This window comes from Festucalex cinctus, chromosome 15 (genome assembly GCF_051991245.1).
Source record: "Festucalex cinctus isolate MCC-2025b chromosome 15, RoL_Fcin_1.0, whole genome shotgun sequence".
NCBI classification, from domain to species: domain Eukaryota; kingdom Metazoa; phylum Chordata; class Actinopteri; order Syngnathiformes; family Syngnathidae; genus Festucalex; species Festucalex cinctus.
Window position 1 is genome coordinate 24,724,687 of NC_135425.1, and position 13,250 is coordinate 24,737,936.

Below are 13,250 nucleotides of genomic sequence, written 5' to 3' on the forward strand. Positions count from 1 at the left end.
GCAAGCACGCGCATGACGCGCATTCCTCATAATCACGCTGCTCTGTATACTTCTGCAGTGGCAACATGAACACGTGGGAGATAATTTGTCAACACATGGTAGGTATGTCATGATTTGACCTTGGTAGAGGTCTGTACTTTTATTTATTTTTTATTTTTTTTGTGCTTCATTCCCGTGTCAAATGGTCACAGAGATGATGTCATTCAGACGACCAGCAGAGCGTGACGTGACGTCATAAGCCAATAGGCTCACCTTTGGCGCCTCCAATGAAAGCAAACATGCACCCGACACGTTAGCGGCGGCATTAACCTTTCCTTCGCCACTGACTCATCGGATTAGCCGCCGCTTTTGATCAAATCTGCCGGGGCGGGAACCGGATCGCCGCATCGATCGGAGGACCGTCGAATGTCACCTCGACACCGCCTTTTGTGTTTTCGAACACAAATGGGGCACTGGCATATATGGGATGCATCCTTTTCTTTTCTCTCATGATACAGTTTTGATACACAAGTGCCGTGGGTTTAGAGCAGGGGTGTCAAACATAAGGCTCGCGGGGTTTAAGCCAGCCCGCGAGATGATTTTGTAAAGTAAAAAAAAACATTTTTTAAAAAATGGTAATGTCGGACTAATTAATTAATCAGCTGCCACAATCAAAACATGAATTTGCACTTTCACAGGCAGTCCTCAGATGTGCAATGCAAATTGTACGGGTAACGTCATCAACTCATTTGCTCCCAAAAACGTATAATTACGTTCTATATTAAATATTAACATGCTGCCAAAGATGTATTTATATGTTTTGATGTTTTGTTTTGTTTTTAATGCTAGAGCAAATAGGAGGCTTTGATGCAGCTGCAGTCTGTACTGAAGAGAATGCTTCAAGCAATGTTAGTTAGTATAGAAACGGCCAGCAGGTGGCTGCAGAGTATAAGAGATCAACCTGGGCCATGTTGCAAAAGGCTTTTTCCCCACCGTTTTAAACAGATTTGTGAATAATGATGAAACTTTGCTATATTCTAATGCCAATTGTTGCAAAATGGAAACAGGACTATACCTTTTTTTTCTTGATGAAAGAAGAGACTCCAATCTTTTGTTTTGTTAGGTTCCATGTTTTGATAGCAATAGGACACAATATTCTGTGGGCCTTGCAAAATCCCTCAAAATCCAGTAAAACAGCGAAAAACGTGCTGGTCTAAATTACAGGTTCTACAAATTTTACTTTGGGCCAAGACTTGACCAAGCGTTTTATGAGTTCTTTCTTCGACTCTCTACAAAGTTTTGAGGAAACGGCTCAAAACAAATTAGCCTCGTCGGCGGGGCGGACGGACTCACCAGGCTGGAGGTCAGGGACGGGTCCGACTTGCCAAGGTTGAGCGCGCGCATGCGGACCAGGTTGGAGGAGGAGGCGTCGGAGACGGACTGTGGCAGCCATGTCGTTTGCTGGGCGTGGGCCGGGAGCAGAAGGTACTTTCCTGCCATGGTGAGAGGAACCAGGGTGAGAGGATGTCGCACCACCAGAACAGGCAACATTTTAGATGTGTGGTTCTCAAACTGGCGTCCCCAGAGAGCACACAAGAAGGCAACAAAGCACTACCTAGTAGGGATGTAACGATAACGGCAATATCATGATATCGCGGTATTAAAACTGCCATAATATATCGTTGTCATGTCATGATATTAAAAGCAGCACATCTGTTAAAAAAAAAAAAAAAAAAAAGTTACGTTGATTTCCATTGGTGCAATTCTAGCACCCTCTGGTGGCTTTTTTTTTTTTTAGTGCCATTTAATTTTCACGAGGCATCTTTTGGCCCTTCTATGTTTCAAATCCACGCTAATGGTCAGATGAAGGGGAACGTAATATGCTTGTGAACTGAGTCAATATGTGGAGGAACTCAATATGAGCTAGCATTAGCATGTAAGTGCCTCAATATCCTTTTTTTGGTATCGCCAACCTCCCCACAATATCGTGATAATTATTGTATCGTGACCTTCACATCGTGATAATATCGTATCGTCATGCGTGGATATCGTTACATCCCTGCTAACTAGCCATTAGACAAGGCTCTGACCTACCGAAATGAAGCTCCTTCTACCAACTTTAACATAGTTTCGTAGTAGCTAGATGCCACAAGATAGCACTAAGCACTATTTATATATTAGACAGTGCTTTGGGCTGAGCACAAAATGAGTGCATTGGTCAAATTATTAATAGAGGATAGGTTACAAAATATAAAAAATAAAATTAATAATAATAATAATAATAATAATTATAATAATCTACCAAACAAATGTATTACTTTAGTTCTAACTCATATTTCATAATGAATAAATCTTTTTTTTTTATACAAACTGTATTATTATTCATTATTATTATTATTATTATTTAAAAAGTCTAATTTCTTCCAAGAACAAAAAAAGGCAAAATTTTCATTCATTTCCTTGTCAATCATCCTATTTTATTATTATTATTATTATTATTATTATTATTATTATTATTTTTAGAGTGCCTAATAGTGTCATTCCCAGAAAAAGAAGTGTAATATATAATAATAAATAAAATATGATGGAGCAACGGTAGATGAGGTGACTTCCTAAAAAAAGAATAAAATTGCAAGATTAACTTTTTAATTCACTTGTTAAATAAATGACACTTTAAACTGAACTTTGCTTTTAAGTAAGTAACATCAATTTAATACTAATGGTAATATGACTTTTATTCTAGAAAAGGTGCCGTTCGTCTCTCAAAAAAAATAGGATTATATTCCCGAAAGTGTTTCAATGTTTCACACACTTAATGGTAGTTTTGTTTAAGTGGCATTAGGTTAATGAGACGGATTGTAAAATGGGGGTCCCTGAAGCCTTGATTGAGAAGAGCGAGGCGAGCAGTGTCACAAAATGAGGCGAGAAAAATATCCCATTAAGAGATCAGGGGCAATCCTATATTGCGTAACAAGTTCGGCCGTACTCCGAGGAGTATTAAATGATATGGTGGATACATTTAACAATGAGTCAAATACTCAGGCTGCATCTATCAAATAATTTTAGAATTATTTTGTCACTTATCCAACAATAAATCAGCTTTAAAAATAAAATAAAATTACATCATTAAAAAAATAAAAATCAAACATGCGGTTTTATTGTTGTCCACTTGGGGTCGCCATCTTCAAGTTCTACACTGTAATATCTGCCAGACTTTGATTCTGAGTAAATGATGCTGTAAAGGTTGGGGCCTGGCTTGGTGAGGTGGGGGATGGAGTGAAATTATTTTGCTCAATAATGCAATGGAAAGTCTACCGCCAGTTGTGTCTATCCTTGACTACTTGTGGGTGCATTATGATACATTCAAACTTGCGCTATATTAAAATTAGCTAACATTGATAACTTGTGTTGGCAATTGTAGGCGTGCTGTTGAGCACACTTAATTCAGATTTTCTCTGTTAATTTGCATTAAACCATCAGAAATAAGTGGCCAGGTCCATAAAGGACGAGGAAGGAAACTTGCGGTCCTTCCATCTGAGTAAGCAGTATTTCTTTCCCTCACTAGAGGCCATCACATGTTGACAAAGAGGAAACTGTCATCAGTCAACACTTGCACAAAGGAGTTACCAAGCTTGGGGGGGGGGGGGCATGTGTGTGGTATTAGAAGGTAATGCTAACAATGGAACTGCTGCTGTAAATCCATTGTTTACCTGTCAGACCGCCGCCCAAGCTGCGTCTTCTTATGTGCTTGCCGTCGTCGCTGAGTTGGCGCTTGAGCCGCAGCGTCAGCTCGGGGTGGCTGGACTTTTGCAGCGACGCCGAGGAGGGCGGGTAGAGGATGTGGTCGAGCTGCATGGAAAATAAGAAGGAGGTGTGTATAATATGATGTCAGAATGCTACATTAGAGGCATTAGCATGAGTACTCGGATCTTGAGTAGTCACAGATACCAAGTACTGCTAACACTGGTACTTTTTAATAAATCAAATTAAAAAAAAAAAAAAAAAAAAAATAAATGAATAAATAAATAAATTAAAAAAACGACAGATCTTTTTAACTCATTTGCTCCCCAAAACGTACAAATACGTTCTTTTTCAAATGTTTTAAGTTTCCCAAAGACGTATTTATACGTTTTTCTGTTTTTTTTTTATGTTTTATTATGCTGGAGCATACAGAAGGCTTTGATGCTGCCTCTGAACTGCAGAGAACGGTTGAAGGAATGGTTATTACAAAAACGGTCAGCAGGTGGCAGCAGAGTATGAGAGATCAACCAGGGCCATGTTACAAATGGGCTGATTTCACCACAAGTTCTAAACAGATTTGTGAATAACGATGAAATTTTGCTATTTTCTAATGATAATTGCTGCAAAACGGAAACAGGCAGAAATATACTTTTTTGGCAGTAATTACAAAAACGGCCAGCAGGTGGCAGCAGAGTATAAGAGATCAACCAGGGCCATGTTGCAGCAAGCTGTTTTCCCCACTGTTTTAAACAGATTTGTTAATAATGATGACACTTAGCTGTATTCTAATGTAATTTTTTTTTTCCCTGGTGAAAGAAAAGACTAATCTTTCTTTTGGTGGGTTGAAGCAATAGAAAGCAAAATTACCTTGCAAAATCAGTCAAAATCCAGTAAAACCGCCGGGAGCGAAGGGGGTTGCTTCAGTGAAAATGGCTGGGAGTGAATGAGTTAAAGAAATGAATGTAAATTTTCTTATTTTTTCAAATTTGTAGTTTTTTATCACGAAACAACCACAAGAGAGCGTGCAATGCTGGTATCGACCCATGTAACGATACCTGGTATCAGTGTATCAATATCTTGTTAATATGCTACATATAAGATGCAAATTTCATAGCCCAACGTTTAATATGTACTTGAAAATAAGCTTCATCTTCCTGACACAGTTAATAAGAACTAAAAAAAAACAACGTGTAGTGGCGCCAAAGGGGTCAAAGTTTGAGCACGTTATGACTGCCGATAAGCTATCTGAGGTTTCCAATCAAGAGCACTCGAATGTTAGTGCGGCTAAACACCACAACCTCGCACACAAATAAAAACCCCTTGAAAAGGGCAAGCGTCAGGTGACTTTTGACCTTCCCTCCGGGGTTCCTGAGAGCAACATCAAACCTAACCTAACCCTCCTTCCTTCCTGGCTGGCTGGCTGGGCCGCCTGCTGTGGACACTGCCAACAAGGCTTTATTTCCACAGCAAACACCAGCGAGTCAACCAAGGCCAAACTCGGCTGCTGTTAACAAGCCGCTCGATCAAGATCGTTGCGTTCTTTTCAAAGACAGAAAATTACTGACGCGAGTCTGGCGCGACCTCGTGCAAACGGTGGAAGGTACAGTAAACACCGGCACGTACTCGCTACACGAGAGTGACGATAAGCGCAAGGAAATATTTTTTAATATTGCGTGATGATTCTTCGACGTTTGTACCAGTGAATTTGGCACCAGAGATATAATTCTCGGACACAATTAGTAGATTTAGCGCAGTAGGCATCTCGCTAAGTAAACTGTTTACATTCGTGACTAGCCTGCCGAGTTTGACCCTCCTCGCTAGACTCATGAATATTAATGAAGTGTGGTGACGTCTACCGTGCGGTTCCCCATTGGCTTGCTGCCTAAACGGGTTGACAAAGAAACACATGAACATGATTTAAGCGAGGTTTCCTCACTGCAGCCAAGTAAGCATGTCAGATCAGGATGGGGCAAAACAATTCCATTTTTAAAAGTTTATAAGAACCATAAATTCTGTGCTAATTTCCATTAGCCCGTTTATGTTTTCCATTATGTTAGCATTAAGCTAGTTTTGTTAGACCAAAGTAAATGGCTTGATTGAACATTTCGGTGTTTGAATCTGTTTAACTCATTTGCTCCCAATAACGTGTAAATACGTTGTTTTTTTTTATGTTCTAAGTGTCCCAAAGACGTATTTATACGTTTTTTTTATGCTAGAGCATACAGATGGCTTTGATGCAGCCTCTTAACTGCAAAGAACGGTTGTAGAAATGGTAGTTAGTACACCAACGGCCAGCAGGTGGCAGCAGAGGAGATCAACCAGGGCCATGTAGAAAAAAAGCTCAATTACTTACAATTTTGAATAGATTTGTGAAAAGTGATGAAACTTAGCTCTCTTCTAATGCTAATTTCTGCAAAACGGAAACAGATAGAAACATACTTTTTTTTTCCTGATGAAAAAAAAAAAGAGACTTTAATCTTTCTTTTGATAGATTCCATGTTTTTATAGCAATGGAACACAATATTCTGTGGGCCTTGCAAAATCAGTCCAAATCCAGTAAAACAGCCGGGAGCGAGCGGGATTGCGAAATGTGAAAATGGCTGGGGCTGAATGAGTTAATCATCTTTGTTTCGTATCAGTTTTACAGTACGGTAAATTGATGTCGTGAAACGAAGTTTTAAACGACACAGATGATTATGCTAGCAGGTTAAACGTTTGTTTCATTATATCAAGTTGTGTTTTAAGAAGTGGATATGTATATGGGCTCTATGTTGCCCCCCCCGTGTATCTGCCACAATAAATGAGGGTTCACTGTACTTGACGGGTGTCGAAATATTAACTCTGTGACTTAAACATCATTACTCTCTCTTTCTGGGCCCACTGCGTTAAAGTAAACTAATGTTCCGCCAGACCTCGGCAGCTGACATCTGTCTTGTTTAACCCCCACGTGGAATTTTATTTATTTATTTTTTTCCCTCTCTCACAGCTCAGAAGCGATGACCCGAGCGGACACCGACACTTTACGCCCCGTCAACTGGCTGCAGCTTCGGGTTGTTGACCTCTGTGAGCGGTCGCGGGGGGGATCGCGTTTCCTGTGTTGACATGATTTAAAGTTGGAAAATACAGGAGTGTGTTTCCAACAGTGACTGTGGCAGCAGCGAGTGTCAGGAAAGCACACAGCAACGAAACTCTCAAGACTATCTGCAGGTTTAAAACAAAAAAAAAACAGCTTTAAAAGTCACATTAATTATTAAAATTAAGACCTCGAGATCACGAAATGTGACCGACCGCGAGTCAGGAGTCAATTATGACCTTTAAATAGTGGACGACGACTATTATTAAAGATGTTTGAACGGCAAATTTGAATAATGGCATTTTGTAAGCATGATTGAGGTCTTTATTTTTGTCAAATCTAATTTAAGACTCTTTTGGACCTTTTTAATTTTGGAAAACTTAATTTAAAACTGTTTAAAGGCCATTTTAATAAAATCTGAGACATCTCTATTATTTATGGGGGTAACAAAGTTGATATATCACCAATTAAAATAATATTTCCTAAAATATTAAAAGATGTTTGAACAGCAGATTTCAACATAATTGAGGCCTTAATTTTGGAAAACCTTAAAAAAAAAAAAAAAAAAAAAAAAATCAAAGTGAAAGTGTCAAGATCTAAAATATTTTACATATAGAATCAACATTCCCAGTCACAGAATTAAGACGAAAAACTACAGTTAATGTCAAGCTCCGCCTACCTCGTTTCCCTCCAGCCATTGGCCGCAGTGTAAAATCCGGCCAAGCGACATATTTGCTGGCGTTTGAGTCAAAATTCGCCTCTGTCGCGTGTCATTCAGGGAGAGCGGGGGAGCGAGAGAGAGAGAGACACACACACACACACACACACACACACAGGTGTCAAAAATCAAAAAGACGGAACGCCCAGGTGGCAAACGCTCTCGTGTAAAACGAGAGTTAATCAGATTGCGATAATCCTCTTTGCCGCTAAAGCATACAAAGACGGTGGACGCCCGTCCGGTCGCCGCGACTGGTCGCCCAGTTTGACGGAGGAAAGAAAGTTAAACATTGTCCAGTCAGTGTAAGCAAATACTGTAGTGAAGCGCCGTCAGCGAGCGATAATGATGCAACTTTTGCAGGAATAAACAATTTGATTCAATCTGTCTGCTAAAAGTAGCAATGCCATAAGTTGCCACCATGTTTGAAATTAATAAAAAATACTTAAAAAAAAAAGAAAAAAAAGTGTGTTTTAATAAGTTCAAATTAGGACTGCACGATATTGGAAAAGCATGCGATATAGTTGCTGAATATAGACATCGATATTTAACATGTACCTAAAAAAATGACATCTTTATTATAGAACGAAAGAATTACATTTTTGTTTTCATGCGGCAAAATAATCAAACTCAATGTATTCTAATTAATTGTAATGACCTCTCGATAATCAACTACTGGATGGCAGTGCACATTTTCGTTAAGTACATTGTGTTCCAACTATGTTTTGCATTTGCATAATTAGGGTTGGGACACCCATGGAACTAGGGGCGTGGAAACCAAATAAAAGGAGAGGGTGAGGAGGGGATTTTTTTTTTTTTTCAGAGGGTGCAGTCGTTGAACTGAGTGTCTTCTCTCCCTTTTTGTCATGTTTAATAAATGTCAAACAGGTAAACCTAACAGTCTGACTGGTCAATTTCAGATAAAAGCATAAAATTCCATATCAAACTTACTGCTTTGCGATATGCATATTGAATTGGCAACTGTGTCCTTATTACGTTCAAGATGCGCGGGTCTCCACCGGGTTACCCTGTTATCAGTCCCTCGCAGGGCCCGGCGATGAGCGGGTCATACGGGGGAGAGCGCAATCATTTACAGCCAGTCGCTGGACTTCCCTAAAAGTCAAGTCAACAGGTGCTTGGGCCGGGACAGAAACACGCAATGATCGTGCTCCTCTCAGGTTTGTTTTCGCACGAGCGAGCGAGCCGAATGTCGACGTCTTCGAACCACGCCAACGGCCCCAGGATGCTTGTTCAATGTAAGCAGGATGCTCACACCTACCAGACGAGCTTTTTGACGCTTCAACACCGGGCCGCCGAGCAATGTCAACAACAATGTCTGCTTCAGTAAAAGCTTAGCTTTGAATATGTGACGCGTGACACGCAAAACAAAGGGCAAAATGTTGACATTTTTGGGGTCAGCTGGGGAAAAATAAATCAATTCAATTTTAATTATTATTATTTTTTTTAAGTCTGCATTAAAACATTTCAACACTCAAGTGAATCACCGACAGTCTTACATGTACAATTAATTTTATTTTACTGCACCCTGAGGCCATGTTGGGCAATAATATTACAATACAATGTTTTTTTTGTTTTTTTTTAAATGGAATAACTGCTGCTGGAATGCTCCACAATCTCAAGCAGCCTGCCGCTTGTCTGAGCCGGTCACAACCATCCACAAGTTCCCCATTTTCCCACCCGTCTATTTCCGGGAAAAAAAAAAAAAAAAAAAAAATTGTAATCTAAACATTGCTGATACACACGCGCACACACACGCTCTGCAAGCGGGGGAGAAAAACAAAACAAAACACATTCCTAATTTCCCGCCGATGCCCACTAAAAATAATCCAGCGAGTGCATTTTCTACGACTACAATGATGACGAGAATAAGATTATCGGCGTGGCGGCACGTCAGGACACATTTTGACAACCTCCAGATGTGTCATGTTCAATTTGTGTTTGTTGTGCAACACCAGTGGGGAAAGCTGGCATGGCAACTTATGAGCTTTTAATTTGAACTTTGAGTGCAGTTGGGCATTCCATTAATGTCTTTGATGTGAACGCCATTATAGAGTTTTGTGGCGCACTTACGGCATTTCACATTGCGTTAGCATTAAGCTAGCAGACTTTCGTTAGATGAAATTATATGGTTGGTTTGGTAAACGTTTTAGTGTTTAAAAATGTGCATTTTTTTTTTTTTAAATCAATTGATTGTTTTTTTATTTTATGAGTCAGCTTTGTAGTAAATGTCTTAAGTGACAAACAGCTTGGATCAAGCACACTTAGTTTGTCTCTTATTTGGTGAATTGTGCAAGCGACAACAAACATTATTATTTCAAACGGTGTTATCTAAAAATAAAAATATAAATAAAGTGTTTTTGGAAACTGTATTGACATTAAAGAGTATTTCAAGGGAAAATCCCCCCCAAAAAAATAAAAATTCTTGACAAATATGCTCTATGCAGCCCCACTAGTCTATATCAGAAGGCGGCCATTTTGCCACTTGCCGCCGACTGAAGATGACATCACTGTTGCTCGGGGCTCAGGCGATGACCAATCGCAGCACAACTGTTTTCTGAAGCTGAGCTGTGATTGGTTTGTGATTGACCTAGGCAACTGTGATGTCATCTTCACCCGACAGCAAGGGGCAAAATGGCCGCCCCCCTTAGATGGATAAAAATGGCTGGATTTTTCTTCATAACACATATTGCATAAATGTAATATTAATCAGAATGTCATGTTTAGACTAGTGTGGTCACATATGACATATTGTTGTCAAGAAATGTTTAAGAGTGACTTCCCCTTTAAATAAGTTTAAATATGTTTACATAAGAGGAGTAAAACTATTTTTTTTAAGTTTTTTTTTGTTTTTTTTAATGCTCTCTCTCGTCTAACGTATCACCCATTATTACACTCGCAAATTGTCTTCAAGTAATGAATGTAAAAGGATACAATTTACATTTGTGGTGCTATAAATGTCAAATAATGGCGTCCTGCTGTAAAACTTTTTTTTTTTTTTTTTTTAACTGTACGTAGCGAACAACACAAAAGAGTACGCACGTGGGAAAAAGTGACGATATGCAGATCATAACCTCCGCCAAGCTCTTTGTCAACTTGGCACCAGTTGAGGACGTGCCTACTAAATGTCGGCGTGGCTCTGGGAAATTTCTTGATTTTTTTTTTAAACAAGTTTTTCCTCCTTTGAATGAAGAGTGTGCTGATAAACATTCCCCATATGCCTTCAGCCAACTTTCTCTAATAAAGTTGTATTCAAAAGGCAAGTAATGGCCTGTCATAGCAGTGAGTGATAAACTTGTTTTTGACCACTCCTTCACACTGATGGATTTTAAAGACCTTTTAAAATTGATACCTTACAGAAAGTTATTTTAATGTTTATATGCCAATAAAGTTGTGCCACAAAGAACCTGACTCGTAAATTTTCAGAGACTTTAAAAATAAATAATAGCCCTGCAATATATAAATATATATTTTTTTTTAAACTAAAGAAATAAACAGGTTTTATTATGAGTAATGAATCTACTTACTGTAGTACTCATGTGGAGGTGTGCCTTAAAAATGAGATTTTGCAGGTTAGTTTGCGTGAGCATCTGGCCATAAGTTTTTACCAGAAGCTCCCTGCAAGTGTTTTCATTTTGTACTTGTCTGACTGTCCAGTTCAATAGAAGACCAAAAGTGCACGATGACTCCCCTTGCCCACACGCAAGGGCATTACAAGGAGGAGGGTAAGGTTCCAGGTTTTGACAAAAGAATAGCAACTGATAACTCGCTTATGGTGAATAAAAATGGCTGATAGCACAACAGAGGAAGGTGGGGGGGTTACTAAAGTGGAGAAACACAAGGGAGGAAAATGATAAATGGAAAAGGAAAACAAGAAAAGGAGAGCTAGAAAGGTACGTTAGGTAAAATTATAATATTGTTTGCTTTTGTAATTGGCAGCTATGTTTTGTGGTGTCTTTTTTTTTTGTTAATATAGTAAAAGGTGATGAGAGGAAAAAGTGAAGGGACATGTTTTTTTGTTTGTTTTTAAATGTTTGCCTTGAAAAAGACTCCGATAAGTATGCTTTTATTTGCGTTTTTACCTTCTCGTCTTCTTCACACTCATCATCCTCGGTACTCTCTGTATTTTGATCCTCTTCCACTTTGGAAACTCTTCCGAAATCCGAGTCGAGGTGGTCGCCTCTCAAGTCCACTTCGGCGGACGTGTCTCCACTCCCCTCCATGGTCGTCTCATGCGAAGACGAGGAAAAGAAGCAGGAAGAGAAGACCCCCCTCATTGAGGACGTCTTCCCCCACCTAGCTTTAGCCGCTAATTAAACTGCACCTGCGCATTGACTTCATTCTCGGCGCGGCGTGTACAGTAACAACAAAACAACGACGGAAGTTAGCGATTATTGAGTCGTGGCTTCTCGGGGCCGGGTGGCGACGACTGTCAACGGCCGATGGAAGTGTCCATAATTCAGCTTACAAGTGCTTCTTCCCTCGGCCGACGACGCTTCCGCCACTGGAACTGAAACTCTCACTACCTTGGCGTCAACTAGTCCGGAGAGAGCGGCGCCCAAAAGAGCCAAATGTAAACCACGCCCACATGGAGAGAGAAACAACCAATCATGTCGCGGCGAGAGTTGACCAACTTTAGTAATACGGAAGTCATCGTGATTTAGCGTGTCACAACAACAACAACAACAACAACAACAACAACAATATATTTTCATATTATAAAAATTAACACGAAAAATAAAAAGGTTTAAGTACATTATGTTGCATTTGTATGACGTAACTATATACCTTCGTGCAGTGTGACATCATGGCTATACGAAAACACAAACAAATTTAAAATTTAATGTAATGACCAATGTTGTTGCGAAGACAACAACAAAAATATTATAGCACAAAAAATACTAATACAAAAAAAGGGGGACTGGCTTGTCACTTTTACATTTACATAATAATTATAATAATTAAAAATATTAATAACATACCTACGTAGGCTCCTTTTGTGGAAGGGGGGAAAAAGTGAAATTGGTGTACGAGGTTTCAGCAAATTATATTACTGGAACTGTCTTCAAAATATCTGTTATTAATGCTCAACTGGTGAAAATCAATCAATCAATCAATCAATCAATCAATCAATCAAATAATCAATCTTTGAAATTGTACACTCGCACCTAGGCTTGTTGCCGAAGCAACAGCAAAAAACAAGTAAAAGTGATGTGCGAGGTTTCTGCAAATTATAATAATGTTACTGGAACTGTCTTGAAAAGATCTATGGAGGTAAATATTGTGCAAAAGTAACTCGTAAAAAAAAACTGTACCTGTAGAAAAAAAAAGTATACATTTGTATCTGTAAAAATCGTAATTTGTACCTGTAAAAAAATGTATAATTGTAAAACAAAATTGTAAAAAATAAAAATGTACCTGTAGAATGAAGTGTAAATTTGAATCTGTAAAAGTCATGATTTGTACCTGTAGAAATGACAACTTGTAATTAAATTCGCTATTAGGATTCCCGAGTGTTTTTTTCTGCTGCTCTCCAGTCACCTGAATTTTGCTCCAAATTTCTCGCTACAGAAGCCAATTAGTCTGAAATTTTACACCCGCAAGTAGTTCAAGGCTTTTTGTAGCAGCAACAGCGACCTCTGTCGGTAAAAGTAAGAAACGTTGGTTGTTAAAGGCTCCATCATGCTATTTTGCTAACACATGTTAGCGTCTCAAATCGAACCA

At 39.1% G+C, this 13,250-nt stretch overlaps 1 protein-coding gene across 4 annotated transcripts in view; it reads right to left on the bottom strand.

The window, feature by feature from the left end:
• LOC144002591 (microtubule-associated serine/threonine-protein kinase 3-like) overlaps positions 1–12,076 on the bottom strand; it is a 50,463-nt gene extending 38,387 nt beyond the window's left edge. For 3 of the 4 annotated variants that reach the window (XM_077497963.1, XM_077497962.1, XM_077497961.1), the window contains exons 1-4: positions 11,609–12,076; positions 7,473–7,553; positions 3,690–3,828; positions 1,333–1,472 (exon numbers count right to left, since the gene is read on the bottom strand). In XM_077497963.1, the coding sequence (XP_077354089.1) occupies positions 1,333–1,472; positions 3,690–3,828; positions 7,473–7,553; positions 11,609–11,803 (555 nt within the window). In that variant the 5' untranslated portion in view covers positions 11,804–12,076. The remainder of the gene's footprint in view (positions 1–1,332; positions 1,473–3,689; positions 3,829–7,472; positions 7,554–11,608) is intronic. The other variant, XM_077497964.1, reaches the window with a different exon arrangement.
• Between the last annotated feature and the right edge of the window lie 1,174 nt (positions 12,077–13,250).